This window comes from Pyxicephalus adspersus, chromosome 1 (assembly GCF_032062135.1).
Source record: "Pyxicephalus adspersus chromosome 1, UCB_Pads_2.0, whole genome shotgun sequence".
Lineage (NCBI taxonomy): Eukaryota > Metazoa > Chordata > Amphibia > Anura > Pyxicephalidae > Pyxicephalus > Pyxicephalus adspersus.
In genome coordinates this window covers 66,838,402-66,861,485 of record NC_092858.1, presented here as the reverse complement: position 1 = coordinate 66,861,485, position 23,084 = coordinate 66,838,402, and the positions used below count along the sequence as shown (strand labels likewise).

The following is a 23,084-nucleotide window of genomic DNA, read 5'->3' as shown; positions in this document are numbered from 1 at the left end:
GGACTTATATCAGACGACAATCTTCCGTGTGAACAGTGCTCGTCGTCCATCATCTGAACGACCGTCCAGGCAGATCCACGGACGACGTACGATGGTAATGGAAGTGAAGTAGGAAAGAGTGCTGTGGGGTACTGCCCTATCGTTCTCCCCCTCTCTTCTCCATAGCGCAGAACGATGTAGTATGTACAGCACTCATTCATGCATAGTGCAGGTTGTAAAAGATCCTTTCCAACGACAATTATTGCACGTGCGTTGCCTAACACACAGGCTGTTGCATGTAGGGTGAAGGTAGGAGCATTTACTTTATATGCCCTACAGTGGCTCCTACATTATCAGTAGTGGCTTACACTGAAGTATCAGTCAAACAAACAGAGCCCATTTAACTAAGGCTACATACACAGGTGCAATAATTGTTGTTGGAAACGAACAATTAACGACCGATCATCCGATAATTGTTAACAAAAAAAGTACACGACTGGCCAACTACGCTAATTAACGAAAAATCTCACTGCAAACGACCGTCCCGGGGGATCTAATTGGGCGACGATTGTTCACTATCTATTGTGTGTACGGTCATTCAGTGATCGTGGCTGGTTCTGCAATACACTTTCGCTGGTACACGTCACTTCCTGCATCGTTCAAACGATCGTATCTAGTGTGTGTAAAATATTGGTGGATCATATTTGAACTCAATTCTATCCTGAATAATTGTTGATCGGTCGTTAATCGTTCGTTTTCTAACGATAATTATTGCAAGTGTGTACCTAGCCTAAGCCATAGTGATCAGATACTAGTAATAGCTTTAGATCTGCAGGACAGGGAAGATTAATCACTAAAGACTACCTGTAGGACAATGTTTTAGTAACTGGGCCACTTTAATGACTGGTTCAACTGGTTTTTGGGCTAGTCGCTTTGGATAAATGCAGCCTGATGTTTTGCATTCCTACAAACTGGGAGAGAAACATTTCTGACGTAAATAAAATGCCTCTGAACCTATGCCTATGGCCTAAACTTTACACATTAGTGTTAATAGCAGTACATTAAAAACACATTTACAAAGCTACAAGCAACTTACTTAACCCCATAGGTGATCCTTTCTATTTCCACATCAAGTAACACCTTTATATAGCATTTATTTCTCATACATACACCATGGACAGCAAGGTGAGGTTAGCACTCTGGTCTTTGAAGCGCTAGGTCCCAAATTTGAATCTCAGCCAGGACACTGCATGTAGTCTGCAAGTTCTCCCCATGTTTGTGTGGGTTTCCTCAAAGTACTCCAGTTTCCTCCCACATTCTAAAAAACATGCAGTTAGGTTAAATGGCTTCCCCCTAAAATTGACCTCAGACCTTAGTTTTAAAGACATATGACTATGGTAAGGTCAATAGATTGCAGGACAACTAACATGACTATGAAATTGTAAGACACAGTGTAATATGTCGGAGCTTTATAAATGCTGTGTAATATTATTATTAATATTATTACACAGCAAAAGCAGACACAGGGCCCATTCACAATACAAAGTTGTGCACTGCTATGCAAGTGTGAATTGTAATAAACAGTTCACCGAAAATAAGTGGGCTAAAACAAGCAAAAATAGGGCAGACTGCAACATAGAAAAACACATGACACATCATATGCTGTGCAGCCAGGATCATGCATGGATGTGCATCAGGGTGCTACTTACAATAAATGGCACCCCAGCACTCTAATGCAGGCACCATTAATTAACACAATGCAAGGGTGTAAAAAAGTAAGGTCATCGATATGCAGTGTTGATTCTTTTGCAAAAAGAGAATAGCTAAGTCCTCATCATTTCCTCTAACAACCTCCTGGCTGCTCATGTATGCAGGGAGCCGTGACATTTCACTGTCACAGGAAGGATGAAGATATTTTCAGTGGACTGTGACCGACCGCCTAGCTTCACTTTCTTTATGTTGTGCAAAGGCAGTGGTACCCAAGGAATATCCAATAGATGTTGGGGGACAATACATCTAATTTTACTGATTATAAATCTGTGATTTGCTTTCATTTGCAGCACTTTCTGTGAGCATTGATTTAAAATATCATTAAGTTCCAGTTGGGAACCACTGAATACAGTAGTAAGAGTTTATTCTGCTGCAGGGGGACCTAAAGCTTTAGCAGCACTTTAACGTCCGAGTTTAAAAATGGTCATGGGTATAAAGAGCCTAACAGTGCTGTCAAATACCTGCACAGGCTTGACTATTCTATATATCCATATAGTTTAAATATAGTTCACAGATTTAAAGGAGAGATTGTACTGTCTGATATTACCAAGATGTCATCTTCCTTGCACTGATGGTTTAGCTGTCCAACATCTCCGCCTAAATAACAGACTTCATTTGGACTCAGTCAAACACCTGAAAAATATTGGAATTTGTATTGTTGTCTATCCAGTCATTTTAAATCCATTGATCTGGTAAACAGAACAGACTTTTTTGCCTGGGCAGTAGATCTGATTTTAGCCTACTGAAGTTAAACTGTATAAACAGTCAGAGGGGTAAAACCTCCCAATTGAAACATTTAGCTGTACCTTCCTTTCTGGTGACAAATTTTGGGTTTCTTATCATTTTCTGTTTTATCAAGGGGCAAAAATTTGAAGTACAAAAACAGCATTATAAAAACAACGCAAAGGTTTTAACCTTTCCCCATTTCAAAACTAAAAAGAAAAGAAATGAAAGAAAAAAAACATATACTTTAACACTTACAGGTCTTGTTCCTCTACCAGACAGTTAGTAAAAGTAATATTGCTACTTGTGATATTGACTGGCTACTTGTGCTGTCTTGTCTGTTGTAAAGGGAAGTGTAAAAAAAGGCTATACCAGGTCAGGTACATACACTATTTAACAAAACACATGTATTGATGAATACAGAGCAAAATTATTGTGTGTCCTATTATCTGTCTGGAGTTCTGCTTTAAAGTATTAGTAAAGTGTAGATCAAGTTGCTTATTTTGGAACACAGCAGGTCTCCAAACCACGAATCATCTCCTGTAACTGTCACAGTTCTGAGGTGTAGGGAGGAACAGCTAACATTACCTGGAGGCATACATGACCCATGGACAATGTAACTATGCACTAACAAAAAGTAGATCTTGTCAAATGATAGAATTGCAGAGGCATTTAATTAACAGCCTGCCCTGTCTTGTCTCATTTTCAACTGGTTCAGTTGGGCCTTATCATAGAAAATACAGGTTCTTCAATTCTACACATATAAGCCAGTTTTTATTTTATAGACCAAATCTAAATTAACAAAACCACTTTTTGGCGAAATAGCAATTGATCCCCGCCTTAATATTTTCTTGTAATGCAGCCAGGCTGCATTCTAAAGACTCTGATGCAATACATTCACAAATATTTTACCAGTCAAAGAGTTTGTATTTCTGTCTATTAATCTCTATTATTTACACAGCATAGCCAGCCTAGGACTGGATTTTTCTTTTGTGAAGTTAAGCAATATAATAAGGTCTTGTCCCTGCCCCAGCCTGTGATTGGACAGTGAAGAAGAAGCAGCAGACATTCTGCTCTCTCTGTGGTGCACATGAGCGCTCCAAAGCAAGCATTTTCTTTTTGTAGTCACATAAACATTAAAAGGCTGCCTTAACACAATGAATGTTAACATGTATCCTACCCAACAATATGGTCATCAGTTTACCTTGTCTTAGACTATTATGCCAGTAGAGACATATGTTTATAAACAAAATGAACCTTTGTTTCCTGCACCACAATGTATTACAGCCTTATTTACACTAACAACATAAGAGAAAAAATTCCAGTAGTGTTACAAAAGCTTGAATTGAAATGACGGGAGTTGTAGACATGTGTCCCTAATTGAAGATTTTCCCTTACCTCTTGTTCTAGAGACAACTTTAACATTTGGGATTTTTCCTTTTTTTATTATTATTATTATGATTATTATTATTATTAATGAACAGGATTTACATAGCGCCAACATATTATGCAGCACTGTACATTAAATAGGGGTTGCAAATGACAGACGAATACAGACAATGACACAGGAGGAGAGGACCCTGCCCCAAAGAGCTTACAATCTATGGGGATTTTCCCTTCAATTCATTTCATATTGACAATGGTCACCAATACAAATATAGGGGTGAACCTGCCCAGTAGTAACCTAAACTGCAAAAATGCCTTGACAAAGGATAGTCTGTCCCCAATCCAAAGTTTTAAAAAATGACTTGGATATACACTATAATTTACTAACACCTATTACATATTAGTGGGGTTTAAAACTGGTCAAGGAGAAATGGTGACATTTTATCAGTTGGGGTGTTTTTTGCTCTTATGCAATAAGTATTGTATTGATGAGGCCGTGTAGTTCTTGGATCAGGATTGAGACTCTGCATTGGGTCCGTTCTACCATACTACTGTCATTGGATTGTGAGCCCATTTGAGGGACAGCTAATGACAAGACTTTGGATTTTGTAAAGCGCTGCTTAATATGTCGGCGCTAGATAAAACAAGGTAATATTAATAATCAGAAATCCAGAAGCAAGTGTTACATGCCCCTAGCAGGTTTTCTAAAATATATATAACATTTTCTGATACGCTTGTGGTGTGCCTGGTGGGAGGGGAGAAGGCATACTACCAGGACAAACAATATGAATGGCATCTCAAGGAGACATAAGAAGTTAACCATTGACTGAAGACACCAGTTCTGGTCCATTGGTTAAAGTTAATCTTGTTTGATGTATTTATCTTGACTACTTTAAATATCTGAGAAGATCTGCTACTAGGTAATTGGAAATCTATTGTGCATTTAGCTCCTAGCTTTTTACATCAGCTTGCTCAGTTTTGGTTAGAATAAGCTAGGTCAGAGCAGATGATACCATCCAATTGCAGCATCTGCGTCAGACGAGCTCATATTTCAGACAGCGTGTTGTTCAAGGCAAACCATTTCTGTGGAAAACCACACTGCTGAAATAAGATCTTGCAATAAATATTTAAGACACAATAGTCAAATAGCACCATACGTGGCATTTAGCGGAAGATCACATTGTATTGATGGCTTTACTTATCAATGGATTCACAAATTCCTATACCCATAACCCAATCACTACCCATAGATAGTCTTGTATCACCGAATACAGTGCCGAGATAATGACAAGATTCCTTTAGCAGGTAGAGACATCATCTTCCAAATAAAACAGGATAAGAAACCATCAGGGTGGTTATAATTAGAAAAGAGGCAGTTTGGATTTATAAAAGAAGTACAGAGTTTGCACGAGTTAGTAGAATGAAATGAATGACGTGCAAGAGGTTTACGAGTGGAGTCATCTGCTCGTAGGGATAAGATAAAATAACAAAACCTAATGCCAATTTGTTCCTGCCAAGATTTTATATTATGATTATTACATTCAGCAGGCAATTAAGTCAGGACTAAGATGTCAGAAGAATATCAGCTGATACATCTGTGTCACATGAGCTCTGTTCTACCTTTGTCATGATCATAAATGAGGAACATATCTTAGCAAAGGCCATCCAAGCTAGATTGGCATTAGAGCTCCTAAAAACCAAGGTTCTTGACCAAACTCAATGGGTTGGCCCACTCCTCTCAGTCTTATGAGCCACCGCAAGATATCCTCAGCATCATCCTGGCTCAAGATCCCATCACCACTCCCCCACCTCTGCAAAGTACCATGGGGAGGCCCTACCTAGCGCTCAAACCAAAATGATTGCTACTTATTGTGTGCCCCAGCCAGGAACAAAGACTTCAGCCAACTACCCACAAGGCAATGGACTCTCTAGTGGGATCCAAGCACAACCCAGATGAATGATTTCACCCAATGGCACCTAGTCATCTCAGGGTCACCATACATAGAAGCTTGGTCTCCATGCCTGGATGTCATTGTGTCTCACCATAAATCATGGCCAGCCCAGTCTCATGCAGGAAACGAGCCCGTCGGTGCTTGAAGAGCCATATGGTGAGAATAGTTAAGGTCAGCAGTAGGATAAATGTCAGCAGGCTCACACTATCCTGTCTGTGGCTTTCTTCTGCTTCTTTCTCGGTAGCGATCTCCTCCATGGCGCTATCCTCAGCATATGTCCATGGGATCCATGGGATCAGCAGATAAAGGAGGCTGTGCATGGCTCTGCAGGGCGAGATTCTCGCAGCTTCTTCCCTGACTCAGTGTCAGCAGGAGCAAATCAATCCCACGCCGGCTTATGTCTAGCGCTCAGCAACAACAGCAGCAGCACTCATTCTCCTTCCTCCTCCCCCTGCCGAGGAGTACGAGTGGAATCTCCAATGCGCAGAATCCCCTCTGTAAAGCCATCGCCACTGCGAGCTGCACTGCACAGCACGAGCCCAGGATGGACCGACCCACTTACACGCCCCTAACAGGGGGGGCCAGACATGACACATTTGTTTTATTTCTACAGCCACTGCCTTGGATTTAGCAGTGCGGAACCACAGCGGTAACACACACATAAATATATTCCAAAAACATGCACTTAGGTTAATTAGCTTCCCCCTAGAATTGCTTAAACTGTATTTAATATGACATATGACTATAGTAGGAATATTAGATTGTGAGCCTTGGAGGGACAGCTAGTGACATGACTATGGACTTTGTACAGTGCTGTGTAATATGTCTGCACTAAATACTGTGTTGTAATAATGTATTAATTATGTTTACACACATTATTATCATTATTATTATCAAACAGGATTTATATAGCGCCAACATATTATGCAGTGCTGTACATTAAATAGGGGTGCAAATGACAGACAAATACAAACAGTGACACAGGAGGAGAGGACCCTGCCGGAAGAGCTTACAATCTAGTAGGTGGGGGAATTTACACACAATAGGATGGGAGATATGGAGTGATGAGAAATGATGACGGTTTCAAAAGACAGAAGAAGACAGGTAGGCAAATTTGAAAAAATGGGTTTTGAGCGCTCTTTTAAATGAGCAGAAAGTAGGAGCAAGCCGAATAGGACGAGGAAGACCATTCCAGAGAGTTGGGGCAGCTCTAGAGAAGTCTTATAACCGTGCGTGTGATGAGGTTATGAGTGAGGAAGTCATTAGTAGGTCATTGGAGGAGTGGAGAGAGGCAGGGGGAGTATTTTTTTACCAAGTCAGAAATGTAAGTGGGACAATAACTGTGGAGGGATTTGAAGGCAAAGCACAGGCGCTTGAATTTGATTCTAAGGTGAAATAGAAGCCAAAGAAATGTAGCAGAAGAGGAGTGGTGGGAAGGCTGTGTATGGGGTAGGTAGGTGGTAAGGCTGTGTATCGGGTAGGTAGGTGGCAAGGTGGCAGCGTTCATTATAGATTGTAGAGGAGAGAGTCAGGGTAGTGGAATACCAGAGAGGAGATATATGAATATATATGTAGATCTAAGCCTTTTTACTAAAATAATTTACTCTTTTACTAAAATATCATCTTAAAGACAGAAAGAGCTAAAGAATTTCAATATAATGACACATAAATGACAAAAAAAAAACATACAAGGATTATAACTAATTCTTACTCTAATCAAAATGATAAAAAATGGGTTTCTCAAAGCTGGAAACCGTAAAAAGATTTGAGCCAGCATGTTCTTTATTGCAGAAAGGATAGGCTACGTCTCTGTAATTTCTGTAACATATATTGCAATCTTCTCTATATTGTACACTGTTGTGTGAATGTGGCATACCCACATACCTAGCTGCTAGGAATGAATGAACTTCTGTACACAACTCTGGTCAGGCCAATCAAGATAACCCAAGATCCCAAAACCAGAGGGGAACCAGGTGAAGGTGTCACCTGTGACGGAACAATGAGAGGTGAATATAAATGAAAGATTGCAAGCAGGCAGACTATGTCATTTTAAAGAACCTGATGGTTCACAATCTTTTGTTTTTAAAGTTTGGCACCACTTTAAATCAGAATTCTATTTCACTTTTTTAAGTTTTCATGTGCCTATTTACTTTTATCTCATTTAATTTAATAAAGTAATACAATTAGTTTATTTCAGACACTGCAAAAATGGAAAGTTTGCCTGCATTTTCTGGGCACTCTCCTAAATCATCTGGCCTTAGCAGGTGAAAAAGGTACCTAGAAAATAAAATAGTTGAACCCCGGTTATCCGGAACTCAGATAACTGGAAAATTCAGATAACCGGCACCTGACAGCTCCGTTTTCTTCGTTGGTCCTGCAACCCTAGCAGAGCTGTGGCATGTGTTCTGCATCTAAGCACACATGCCACAACTCTGCTAGCGCTGTGGGAGCAATCAAGAAAGCGGAGCTGTCAGCATAGCAGAGATCCACTCTGTGATTGGCTGAGCAAAAGGGAAACACTGATGAAGGCTCAAGCGCCATCAGGGTTTTCCTTTTCTCAGCCATTCAGCACTAGAGGCAAATGGGGACAATTCTCCTTATTCAAGTCTAGTGCTGAATGGCTGAGAAAAAGAAAAAAGGAATTATCGTCAGTTAACCGGAAACTACCTTTATCAAGAATTGGCCAATCCCCGTAGGTGCCGGATAATCATGGTTCTACTGTAATAGAATTATAATAACCTTACTTCTGTCTTGAGTATTGCTGCGTGTGACATCCCTGTCATTTTGGTAAAATTTCTGTGGAACCCAGAGCTGGTGAAATCTCCCAAGAAGACACTCAGGTCAATTGCAAAAGAGTCTTCACATTTGATTTCAGCAGCTCATCAGATATCAATGCACTTAATATTCAGGTTTGCAGCACTGGGACTTTCTGGTGAAAAAATGTATATAAATTTTCAATTAGACTAAAGGGACTAAAGTGGAATTGTGGTTGCTGGAGAGAGAAGCACCATTCTGTGAGTTCCCCCATCTGTGTGCATTGGTAAATCACAACGGTGTAACGGCAAATGAAGTCTGCCCTAAAAGTGCCGCAGTGCATCAGGAAACCATGTCATGTTGAAGATCCAGTGAAAATTGTTACCATTGCCTAGCTTATACTGTTTAGAATCTGTGGAATTCATAAATCACAGCAATATGGGTTCATAATTTGTGATATCCAGGGGACTTAAATGTTGATTCACTCACCTTGGTTGCCTTTTTATCAAATGAGACAGCCAAATCAAAATATAAGCAAGAAGAATTGTGGCAAATATAAATAAGGCTCATTGGACAACATGCTTCTATCCCAAGAACAATGAACATGCGAGCAAGTCATGCAAACATAGTCATCTAAACTGATGAAGACAATGTAGAGTGGAAGATATTTTTAAAAAAAACTGGACGTTAAATATAAAAATCCAGAGAAACCAAATGTCTTTTAGCTTTGATAATAAAATTGAAAAAGAAACATGAGCATGCCTTGTGTTCTAGCAAATCTATCAATATTTGGTTTGATTAGGTTTTGTTAGGTCCTTTAGGTATCGTATCACCCACAAAGACAGTAAAAGGATAATCCAAAAATAATATTCAAAAATGAATTTCAGTTATCCTCCTGTGTGTTAATTTACAGAATTTGTTTTCTGTACATGCTTTTTCATATGCAATGTGGAATTACCTTCTACGCTCTTATATTTAATGTTGTTTGACTTTTGACGAGTTTACATGCTACCTGTGTCATTTGTTGTATCTTCTGCTTAACCTTAAATAAAGCTTTTGCAGTGGAAAAAAAAGGAAATGAGATTCAGACTTTTTAAACAATATTTACATTACATTCCAGGCTAGCACAGTTTGCTTCATATACAATGTAACAATTGCGTTGCATTTACTGTATATCCTATCACAGAAATGTGCGCAAATCATACCTTGTTTAAAAAAAGTCTATAAAAGTGTTTGTGCTACATTTGTGGTTGGGAGACTCCCCACTCCTGACATTTCTGTATGGTGAAGGCAGAAAGCAGTCTGCGGTGGGTATGTTTGGGAAAACCTTTTCTCAAACAAAGGGGTTGTCAGATCTCCTCATTGCAAAGAAAAGGGTTGGGAGATCCAATAAATTGCAAGAAGGCCTGAATACCTAGCTGCAGCATCAATAGGTAGATATGATCCATGTATAAATTTTAGGTTTCAGCTATAAATTTTGACTTACAGTTAGAAAAGGTAAACACAAATACCAAGCCCTTCAATTAATCTTCTGTAAAATACAGCATTGACGTAAATTAAAATATTCAGGAAAGAAATATGGACTACCATGGATAAACTGGTTATAAAAGATTATGAATTGGGGACCCTTTTCCTTATTTAGCCTGGGCACTGATGTAGAGGCCCTTGGTACAAACCTTAAATGAACCCTTAAAATCCACATACTTGTGAATCATTCATTTCTCAAATATGGATGATCTCTCTGGAGCATGTTTCCTATAAAACAAGTCAGCAGTGACAGTTCTTATTTTTTTTTACTTTGACAGGTAGTTATAAAACCACTTGTATTACAAATCAAAACTTTACTATTGATAAATCTAACATTCTGAAGAAAGGAATAAAAGAGATAACTTTTTAGGTGGGAACTATTCTCACTTTGGGCCTGATTTAATAAAGCTCTCCAAGGCTGCAAAACATACACTTTCATCAATGAACATGGGTGATCCAGCAAACCTGGAATGGATTTCTTAAAAGTCATTTGCCATTTTGTGGGCAAATATTTTCAATCCTGGACCAGATCTATTCCAGGTTTGCTAGAACACCCAGGTTTACAGATGAAAGTGTATCTTATCCGGTTTTGGAGAGCTTTATTAAATCAGGCCCTTTGTGAAGATACTCACTTTTTGATGTCTGCAAGTAAAAGTGAAGGCAAATTTGCCCTATAAGTTAAATACAGAGTTTTGCTAAAATGAAACTGAAATCCAAAACCAACAATGCTTATAAGGACTAGTAATCAATTATCGAATATCAAGCATACCTATGCTTTCACAGTCCCAGGTGGACTGAAACAAAGCAAACAGTTCAGGTGTGCTTCAATCAGTAATCAGTAAAAGCTCCTTCTCGTGGTACACAGGACAGTCTTTCTCTATTCAACTTAATTCAGATCTGCTGTACTTATGTTCCAGTGAACCGTCTCAACAATCGCTTCTACTCCAAAGGAATAAAAAGAAAAACTTGTCTCTCCAAAAAAGATCAATACTCAATAATAGTGTTAACTACGTAGTGTGAATACGCGTTATTTGTTCCTTTAGGATAGCCCTCTTCCAATAGGTGTCATGAAAACTAGATACAGGGATATAACCAAATATACAAAACTGGGAGTATATTCCATGATTAAATAATATAGGTTTGTTACTATTCAGTACTCCTATAAAATATTTCAAAGATTTAATATTGCCCTTAAATAAACAATATGCCCAAATAAACAAGATATCATCTATAAAATGATCCCAAAACACCAATAAATCTAATCTGTACCTTTAGATGACATCTTTTTTCCACTTACCCATAAAGAGATTTGCAAACTGGGAACAAACTTTGCTCCCATGACCACTCCCATGATCTGCTTAGAAAAAGTGCCCTCAAACCGGAGATAATTTTGTTGTGTGGGAAATTCAAGGCAAGATAAATTAAATTCAGTTTGCGTGTTATCCATTAGTGATTTAACTAAAAAGTGTTTAAGTGCCATAAGACCATGGTGAAGTTCACTACTGTTATATAAAGACGTCACATCTGCTGTAATAATAATACATTTAGTGTCCCTGATATAAGATAGTAATTGTAAAACCAAAGGTTGTAAATAGGTTTCCATATATTCCCCTAAACAAGCTGTGAGACCATCTATTCCACTAATCTTTGGTCCTCCTGGTGGTTTTTGTGGCTCCTTATGAATCGTTGGGAGAAAATATGTAACAGGAAATTTTTGTGTTGTCACTGAAATGTAGTCCCTTTCTATCATAAAATAATTTTTCTAAATCCAAAATCAGCTTATTCCACCAACGATTGTTTATATTCTTCTTCTTGTAATATTAAATAAGTATCTAAATCACTAAGGATGCAATTTATTTCTTTTAAATAATCATTTTTCAAAACAATAATGCCCCCTCCCTCCTTGTCAGCAGGTTGAAATACAATCTCCCTAGAGACAATCAATTTCTCTATATCTTTCTGAATTTGTAATTCATTAACACTTGATCTTATTCTCAATTTATCCAGGTCTCCTAAAACCAAATCCTGGAAAACTGATAAATATATTATCACCACTACTGGGAATAAATAAGGATGCATTAGGCAGAATACATGTGTAAAATGTGAACCCTCCTTCATTTCTGGGTTAATAGAAGCACCAACTGATTTAGTTAAAAATACATTTTCACATTATTCTTACAGAAGAATTTTTGGACATAAATAAATGTTTGAAATGCGTTCAACTTTTTTTGTGGAGCAAAATTAATTCCCAAATTGAGAACTTTATAATTTCTGTAAGGGGGAATGAACATAATTTAAAAATCCCATTCTGTTTTATCAACCTCATTTTTCTCCTTTTTATACCTCATCCTCACTTTGCCTTCCCATTCTTTTCTTTCTTATCCCCAAAAAAATCAGACCCATTTTCATATTGGCCTGAATACCCTTTTTGAATACTTCCTTCTCGTATGTTTTGTAATGGTTAACTCAATTATAGATGGGCACTGATGCATTCCTATCCATTTGCTCAAATGATTGAAATCATCCATGATCATTCTGTGATTAATAATGGATAAATTGTCTTCCTTTTTAATTATCTGTACATTGGTAGGCTTACTCATTCCAATTACTTTTTCTGAAATCTGAACTCCTATAAAATCTCCCATAATTCTCAGTTCTAAATTCTTCATCATTAGATGTGGCCAATCCTTATTTTTCCCATTCTTTATTATTCTTATTCCAGAAGTATCTTCCCCCACTATGTCAAGGATTTTTTTTCTGCCATTTAAATACCACTCCCTCATTATAATCCTTCGAATTTCGTAAAAGCTTTTTTTTTGCTTTTTCATTTTGTTGACCAAAATTGTCTGTGGGTTTATGTGATAATTCTTCATATTCACTGGTATTTTTAAAAGTGTTAATTTCTGTTTCATCTCCCCTATCTTTTTATCAAGAATCTTTATTTGCTCTGCTTACATTTTACTATTAGTTGTATTAAATAAACTTCTACAAGATAAAAAAAACTGATATCATTCATCTAAAAACTTTTCATCAGGGTTATCCTGGGGGGTTAATTTCCCACCTTAAACTGCAAGGTACCATACTATTGGAGATATGTTTTTCTAGCAAGACTAAATACCACTATGTGTATATTTCTGTTGTCCTCATATTTTTGAATCCTAAAAACATTTCTTCTCTATTTGACACATCTATTTGAGTGAATAAATTGTCAATATTAACAGTAAAATCTCCTCTCTAGCACACAACTATTACTTAATGCCCATTTTATTAGGACTGCAGTCCTCCCTGAGTTGTCTTTAACTATCCAGCCTCCTTAAAACTTTTACTTTCTATTACCCAGAAATTGAAACTTACATTTTGTTTCAGTTTTAGATAGAGTATATTATAGAGTTTTACTGATACAGTGACAAGGTTTATGGGATAATATTTACCATCAAAACAGACAGAAATTTTGTTTTTCTCTTAAGTAGAGGAAGGAGATTTAAAAGTAGACAAATGTTCTAATTCTTCCCCACATTACCCAAAAATATCACTGGGACAGTGAGACCAAATCTATCAAGGGAATGCTCAGATAGCAGTAAATGTTTTTATTCTTCTTCTTTACTTCATCTAAAATTAGGGAGAAAAAAATTGATCTCACTTTTCCCACTTTTGAAATCTGTGCTGTAGGTCCGCAACTAGAAAGCCAATCAGTCTACTGAATTGTACAGCACTTTTGCTGCCAGTACAGGTGAGGAGGGTGGAGTCCCTTGCTGATATGGCTCAAACCCTCCACTTGCACCTGCCAAATATCTTCTATCTCAGTGCCTTTTTAAAGTGACACCCATGATAAATTTGTTCAAGCCTTTGGCTAAGTTCAGACCAGAGGTATATTACTACAGCATTTACCACACCCAGGCACCTGCTGTCAAAAACTATGTGCCCCGGGTGCAGTAACTGCTGTCCCTGCTACGCTTTTTTCAGCAATTTGCAACACTTGTGCAGGCATTTGCAAGGCGCTGCACCAAATTCAAGTCTATGAAGATGGCAGGGATGGCAAGCTGCTCCTGGATGATGCTTGTATGGTCCAAAAAACATACAACAGTATTTCTGCCTCCTACTGCCTGTTAAATTAAGGAAAAACAACTGACACATTCAGTCCAATGGAACCTTTTTTTGCAAGTGACTTTCAGTGTCAAAACAGGTAAAAAATGTTTTTAAAATATGCTAGTTGGAACTTAGCCTATCCATTACCAGCTTCAGCATGTCTTATGTAACTATAATGTTCAATCATGTGTAAATTTAGCTGAACAGGCGAGATATACAGTAAATCCAGTCCTGCAAGTGATGCCAAAACATTCATCTAAGCCTTGAACAGGTGTATAAATATACCAAGTTAGGTTTGGCGAAGATGACCTTCAGAATTCAGGTATGAAATTAGCTTATCTACAGTCTTGTCACAGTAACCCAAGACAAATGTAGCAGTGAGAGGCCATGTGGAATGCATCTATACCTGTAAAGTGGTTTTCTATTAAAGATTTGCAACATTATTACGCCAATCATGTTGCTGTAAGGCAATAATATGATCCATACTCCAACTGATTTTTTAAAAAGTTTTCCATTTCAGTGAAGAGAAAACCTGCCACAGCAGATATTGCAGATAGACATGAGGAAGTGGTTAAGTGGGTGCTGACTAGCCATAATGTTTGACATGGTCTGTGCAGTCTCTATGCCTATAACATCTGTGAGCTGTCTGAAGGCCGTATCTGTGAGCAGTGTGGAGCAGTGAGAATAAAGTTCATTAGTCTGTAGAAAAGCACTGAAAGGGAGCAGTGTTCCCTTCTGACAGCTCCTCTGTCTTCTCTTGTGCTAAACTTGCATGTCAATGAACAGAGCCAGGAAAAGGATCATTTAGGTTTCTGAAGAGTGGTCCTAGGCCATTCTTGCCCATGAACTTGTGGAGGAAGCTGGAGACACAATAAGGGGTCCATCTTTGAGAAAAATAAACATGTAGATGTAGACAATCCAACAAGGATGCTATTGACGTGAAATGACCGACATTAACCTTAAAATGTACATGTCATATCAGCAGGCATAATGCTGTGAAGTAATGTAGGGAGATAAAGTAGACATTTTCTCCTTATCGTGCAAATATGCCTAATCTAATGACTGCTAGGTATGTGTTGTTTAAATATCACAGTCTTGTATGTGAACACATCACTCATTTATTAGCCTTCGACACAGAGCTGGTAGGTTTGGAAAGCATGCAAAGTTGTTTTGGTTTGTATAGAGCAGGAAAAGGTTAAATCCCACATCAGGCTAATTTGTTCTGCCTGCACTCCACTGGGGAAATTTCCTTTTACTTCTTTTGCTAAAGGCGCAGGCGCAGCATAAACTGAGAGCAAATCTCTCCACACTGAACAAAATTTTCATCCCAGGGCATTGCCCCCAGAACAGGTGTCCCCTCTGGAGGATTTCCCCTGACGTATCACTCAGACGACAACTCAAAATGCTGGATGTCCCTCACGTTCTGTCGAAACCTTCTGTTTATTATATTGAAATCTAGAAAAAAAACTGTTGCCTTTACATGTACATGTGCAATAAACAGACAGCACTGCTGAAACCCTGCCTATTTGAAACAGTGTTTGGGTGGCTAGGTGAAGTGAGCTGGTTGATTGGCACCTTCCAATAGCAGTGGCAGGAGTAAGACTGATATGACCAGCTGGGTGATATAGTGTGGTGCAGAGTTCCTTCTTTATAATTCTTTTTAGATTACCTCTCAACCCATAGGGCCATGTATCGCAACACAGAGCTCACATGATAGTCTTCTCCGGTCTTTGAGAGCTTTATTAAGTCAGGCTCTTTGTGTCTGCCAAATTAGAGTTGAGTAGATAGAAAAAATAACAAAAGGAGTTCAGAGGATTGAGGAGTATCTTGCATTCACCTTTAACCAGCCTTGGTCAGTTCCAGATAAATCTCATCCAGCCCTGCCCTCTGTGCATTACTCACTCCTGACCTCTGCACTCTGTACATTACATACTTCTGACGTATGCTTTCCATATTACCAGATTCATACACTACACAATGTGCTTTTTTGGATGCCGCTGTTTTCTAGTTCCCAGATGTATTTATAGCATTTACATGTATTTTTTACTTTTAATGAAACTAGCAACTTGTTTTACCCCCTATATTTACAATGTTTTTTTTCTACTTTGGTATTGGACAGGTAAAATATGCGCAGCTCTGGAAAACAATAAATCCTTGACAGTCAAATGTTAAAAATATATTTATCTGGTAATATGTACGCTGATCCTTGGCATCCAATATTGTACCTTTGTTTACATTATCGTTTGTACCCAGAAAGAACAAAAAATATAATACACTGTGATCTCTCTCTCTCTTTATTGTCATCAGATACTGGATTGCTAGCAACATCATGGCCTCTGCTTTCTCCTGAACAGGCACTTATTGGTAAATAATAATAAACTATTATATTTATCATATATTTTTATTAAAATAAAAGGGCCACATAATCATTGTAGCTTGCTGGCTTTTTTTTTTTACTTCACATATGATGCTAATTGCTTATAAAACTAAAGTGTGTTGCCAGGCCACAAAGGTACTGACATCATGTGACAAGGGACAAGTGTGATTCTGGGAGTAGAAAAATATAGGCAATCACCTGGATACATAAACACAATGCAACATTCCCTCTACTCAAAATGTATAATGTAGTTATACAAATACCTGCAATTAGTTTGCTTTTTTCTCTGTGTGTAGCATCAATGATTGCCATTCATTGCTGTATTTTCATGTGATGAATGAAAGTAAAATGATAAACTTTGTAAATGGTAATATTAGAAAAAGATGCTTCTCTAGTTTGAGACTTGATAATTATCACCCCGTATAGGTGAAATAACTCAAAGGAGCAAACATTTTTCCCATTGGGGGTCGCATAGTTTGTATTTGTAAAAAAGTTTGTATTTTTATCACAATAAATTTTTAATTACGAACATTTTCTAAAAGTATTACATAAAATATAAATATATATAAAATGTATATATAAAATATAGGTCTTTTTATGAATGCATTTAAAACTGTATGCAGAATCATATGCCTGATATTAGGTTTACAATTTTCAACTACTATAAACATATGGATACATAAATGATAGTGTTTTAAAATTCACAGAATTACCGGTAGGTTTTTTTATTGGATTTGCATTTCATTGTCTACAGTGCCTCCTGTAGTTAATTTCCTGTACTGCTTCTTTGGGAATCTTTATCCGCAGTGTATTTTCATAAATACTTTTTTATATTCACTGGTATTTGCTTGTGAAATAGAAACTATAACTACTCCAGAAGTCAATTCCCTGACCCAGCCCACTCCCTCTCTACTTTTAGGTATATCTAATTACTATTTGTTGGCCCATTATCTTACAGCCTTAGCTAACCAAATAACTATTTAAAGCTCCTGGTAGAAACAGAATACTAAAGAACTTGAGTGTCAGACATTAGTCTGATTTGGCTGTTGACATTATATCAAAGATAATGGCACCCAGCAGCAGTCTCATCGATGTGCCTTTCACAATTAATTAATGTCATATAATTATTGTTGTGGGTTAACCCATAATGTATGTGACAGACTGGATCATATAGTGTAAATTTTCTTTACCTGGCTCATATGGCATAATCGCTATAGTCTCCCCTGGATTGTGATCGGCACCCTAAACCTTTCCCATGTTTAGTTATTTGTGGATGTTGTCAAAGACTTCTTAAGAAGTTTGGGACTAAAAGATTCAATACTTGGAGCCTATTCCTCTCAGTCACTTTGTACTCAATATTAGCCAATTCACATTTAGGTAAAATTGATCCCCAGATTAGTATACAGTAGAGCATCAACATCTGGATCAACAAGGAAACAATGGCCTTTTTGGCAAAAAGGACTTCTCCATATGGCAATAACATTGACTGGTAGATGGAATTCAAAACCTTTTCAGTATGGCTGACAAATTTTCTTCTCAGCTTGTCTGTTAATATGTTCTGGTGCCTGGTCAGGTAAGAGGCCGTAAAGTCCTCCAGGAGCTTCTCAGCCCAGAATTGATGTACACTTATACCTGTAGAATGTGAAAGCTCCTTGTTGCCTTTTGTGTAATAAATTGCGGTCCTGTTGTTCATCATTATTTCACTCTGTGCCCCTGTATCACAGAAAGGAAGACCTTTAAGGTTTTGTCAGCTGCTTTTAGCTCTAGGAGAGTGTAACAATGGGAAATAGGTGATTCCTAGGCCCGCTGGGCTCGATGGAGATGGCATCTGAAGTAAAAATAATCCAGCTTCCTGGGTTCACTGGTTTGTTAAGATTTAGCTGAAAGATGGGAAGGAAATTGCTTTAACATGATGAATAAGCGCTTTATCTTCCACACTTGGCTAGATAAAGAGTTATGAATTTCATCTCTAAGGGCAAATTACCAAACATTACAGTTGAATTAACATTGCAAAGTGTGTATTATTTCTGGACTCCAATGTAAAGTTTGGTGGGATTACTACCCTGTACACAAATCAGACTCTTGCATTTTAGAATAGTCACAAATTGCAGTCAAAATGGATATAGATTGCAGATGAAATGGATATAGATTTTAAAAGTATTTTCTCTTTAAGTTTTAAACTAAGCAAAATCTATGGGCCACAAAATGCCAGTGACTATAGAAAAGTCTAAGATCTGGGAAATATATGAATGCTTTTTTTATGTTTTTGCCCAGCAATTTGGTCTTGCATTAAGGTGACTGGTATTTCGGTGTTGGGTACAGTAGCTAGTCAGAAAGAATTTAAAAAGCTGTGAAGTACCAGTCAGACCACACAGCAAAGATATCTGAAACAAACCATCAGTAAATATATCCTGTTTAAAAAGTACTCAGCATGGAAAAAGGGGCCTACTGAGGTAATATGTAACATGAATTCAGCTGGCTCCTAATATCTGCTTGTGTGGCTGATGACTATTGAGATAAGGTACGGGACATAAATGGTTGTTCTACCTATGAGAAAGCATAATGTGAATAATAAACGTTCAGTTCTGATTTTTAACGATAAATAATGCTTAGCAGAGGTTTTTTTTTTACAGTTGGCACAGAATATTACAGTTTTGCCAAACATATATTACAACACAAGCACTTTGGAAACAGTTTCCCAGGTCCAGATGTGGCTCTTGGAATATTGCCTAGGATGGCTATGATGAGCATGCATCCCTGTGAATGGACCTATTCATTGAATCTATGCATTCATAAAACTACTAAACTCACCTCACTACTAAGATTTTGCATTCCTTTGTTAATTTTTGATTCCAAGCTTAAGTGAAATATATATAAGTAGTTTGACTGCTTAACATAAAGAGATGCTTTATGGTAATATGAAAATATTTCCTGGAAATGACATTTTATGTAAAAGGCACATCCATGTATATATAAAATATCCTGGAGACAGTATTTTAACCAAAGTGAGATAAAGACAGAGTCTGGTATGTCTGCAATCCACATCACAATCAATTGATATTTATTTCCATATCATCCTCATATTTAGTATCCACTATACATAAATTATAGTAGCACATTTTGTAAAATAAGTTTTAAATGCGATTTAATCATAAATATCAAGTTTACTAAATTATCTCTAAACTGACAAATACATCCTACTTACCATTCCACAGTTCCAGGCTCCCACTGGGCACCCGGTGTCAGGAATTACACTTTAATGAATTTTGATGCATGTTTTGTTTTTCACTGGGATATTCTGGCTATTTACAATGATTTTACTTCTTACATATTATATTGCAACACACATCAGAATAGCATAATGCTGGCATGGGTTTGATTATTATTTATACACTTGCTCTCGATATAGATACATTTCTACCCTATATCTTTGGGCTGTATATTTCCATGCATAGTGTACCATCTTTGTATTTGACTGGATAGAATCTTGTATTTTTTATATACTCATACATGCCTGTGGATGTTCTTTTACAATCTTTTTTTTTTTTATGGATACGCTTGCTCTCCTTTAACAACCTTTGAGGCATTACGTGTTGTGATAGATTTTCTGCTTGACCAATATATGCATTATATGGTTTCACATACCTATTCTTATGTATAATATATGCTTATTAGATAGGGGAATGTATGAATAAAGGTATGGGGTCAATAGCCTTTTAGGTTTATTAATTTAGATACATGCAACCTTTAAAAGTGCTATTAGCTGCTAGAATTTGCAGTGTATAATGTAATATAATTTAATATTTTTCTCCCTAATTAAGTAGGTTTTTCTGTCTAATGACACAGCCTATGTTAGAAAACAGCTTAAAATTAAACCCAATGATTTTGCTTTTATAATTTTGAAATGATACGAGGTCTTAACAGTGGTGGTGACTGACCCTCCCATGTAGTGCCGGAACCTCTAAATATCAGATACAGTAGAAATCTAACAAAGGTCAGTAGAAATCTAACAAAGGTAGAAAACTAACAAAGGTGCAGCTAGCAAGACAAGCAAAGGGGAAACATCTAAATCATGCTGCATAGTTGGGATTTTCAGGGTAGAAAGACACATTAATACAACCTTTAACCCTTAAAGCCAGGTAATATTGTTAAGCATATTTTATGAAGTCTTATTTAGCCTTTTTTTTGGATGTGTTATGCTCCGATTGTTAGCAATATAATGAGAATTTTGTGTGTTTTTTTAAGTGTTAAGCTACGTACACACTTCCAATTATTATCGTCGGAAAACGAACGACGAACGTTCCTGCACGATATATATGAACGATCGTATAGCACCGATCCTGCACATAGAGGTAACGACACGATCGTTCGTAGATATTGTACACACAATAGATACGATCGTTTAAGCGATAGAGGAACTATGTGCACGACAGGAAAGTGAACGGACGTTCGTTCATCACGCATGCTCTGAACATGGACGATCAACGAACGACCGTACACACGAACGATGTTTAACGATCGTCGTCCAATCCGATCCGCCGGTCCGGTCGTTCGTTTCCAGCGACTTTCCTCGTTCGTCGGCGTCGTTGGTTACTTTTTTACGAACGATTTTTTGCCCAATCGATCGTTCGTCGTTCGATTGGAACGATAAAAATTGGAAGTGTGTACGCACCTTTAGACTGCTAACAGGAAAGACAACTAATTTAATAGTTGACAGTGAATATATGGACACTTGATGCGAAAGTACAAACAACGTGCATGGTCATTGGAAAATAAAAATAAAAGACCATTAGTGGCTGCCAGAGGCTGACAAGTGAAGTCACTTCTAAATAAAATGCCAAGGCATACAAGCAAAGGGCTCCTGGTACCTGTAGTGCATTCTCTATATATTTCTGAGAAGAATACACTAGGTGCTATGGATACCACAATATTGGTATCACTGGCCTTTCAGTTTCTGCATTGGAAAAATAACAGTTCTTCTAGTGGTATAGGGAGCTGTTCAATTAGTATACAATGAACCTGTGTTTTGAACTATCAGCAAGTTTTGCAACTACAAAGGTCATTGAGGGCTTTTCTTAAAGTCAAATTAAAATATTACAAAAATGTTGTCAGGTTGCATGTAATGTAATGAGCCATGTTTTGCTTTTTAACTTACATTTTTCTGTAATTACAAATATTTTAATTTATTATGGACTCTTTGCTGCCAGCCCTCCATTTCCCCAACTCAAATATCTTGAAAAAGTAAAAACAATTCACCCAAATAAAAAAAAAAAAAAAAATAAAAAAACAACCCCAATAAAGGAAAAAAACATGCCTGGAAGCCTTGATCTTTTTACACTTTCACCTGGAACTGGCTTATATTAAATATTGCTTAGAACATTTATTCTGAATGCTAATTAAAATTTACCATGTCTAGAAAAAATTTTTTTTTTGTGTGGTCTCATTCCATACATGTTGTATTTGGAATTGCTGGAGTATGAAGGGATGGGCACATTAAATCCAGCTAAAAAATCCAGCTGTTAAGAGTAATACTAAAAAGTGTGCAGATCCTGACCCTCTTAGGACACCCCAAGGTTTTGTTTATTCCTCAGGAACAAACTATATCCACATACTTTGGTTGAGACCTCAGGACAGTTGAGAAATCTTTACATTTTTACCAGCAAAGTGGCAGCATGATAACTAATTTTTTTGAAAAGAAGAGGTCACCCATAAACCTTCGGATTGATGCCAGATAGGCAATTCCTCTGCAGAGATGTAGCCCTAAAAAAAGAAGAGGGGGCACGGTACTATCCATGATGTCCCCACCCCACTACACCCCTGCCTATGTGTTACTCAAAGGGGAAGAAACTTCCCCCAGAGTGATGTCATGATACCAGAACCATGAGACATCAGAACTTGCGATGGGAGAGTGGGCAGGTTGTAATCAGAGAGGCAACGTGCCCACCGCCCTGAGCCTGCAATTCCATATAGGAGACATGGTCCGTGGCTCTGGCCGGTCTGCCCCCCCCCCTTCTCCCCCCTCAGGGTCCTACTTATGACACTGGGGGGATGGACCGGCCAGAGCCACTGACCTCCAAAGAATTCTTTGCAAAATAAGAGTGGGCATGGCGGCCCCACTACACCCCGGCTCTGTTGTTATGAACACATTGTAAAAGGAAAGCCTTCCACTTCCATAGACGTATTATTGCTGGCCCCAAACACTGCAGAATGATGATCACTAGCAATGGTGCAGCTATGTCAATGGCCCTCCTAATAAGGGAGCATTTCCAAGAAGCCTGGAAGTTCAGATGATGCCCTTTGTTGGCTAGTTTAAGTAAATAAAGGGCTTTAGTACAAACTTTGTGCAGCAATAAATGGCTAACATGGTACATGACTGCATTTGGTGATCCTGATGAATCACCTTCTTTTTTTTGCACTCAGTAATATACAGGTAAACTTTTTGTGCTGCCCCAGTTCACTTTTGCTGAAAAAAAACTTCTGTTTTAATGGTTTAAAAAAGGAAAATGAGATGTGGATTAAAAATAAGAAAG

The 23,084-nt window shown here is 37.7% G+C and overlaps 1 protein-coding gene across 2 annotated transcripts in view; it reads right to left on the bottom strand.

The window, feature by feature from the left end:
* SLC9A7 (solute carrier family 9 member A7) overlaps positions 1-6,309 on the bottom strand; it is a 47,478-nt gene extending 41,169 nt beyond the window's left edge. For both annotated transcript variants that reach the window (XM_072412747.1, XM_072412755.1), the window contains exon 1: positions 5,902-6,309. In XM_072412747.1, the coding sequence (XP_072268848.1) occupies positions 5,902-6,130 (229 nt within the window). In that variant the 5' untranslated portion in view covers positions 6,131-6,309. The remainder of the gene's footprint in view (positions 1-5,901) is intronic.
* Between the last annotated feature and the right edge of the window lie 16,775 nt (positions 6,310-23,084).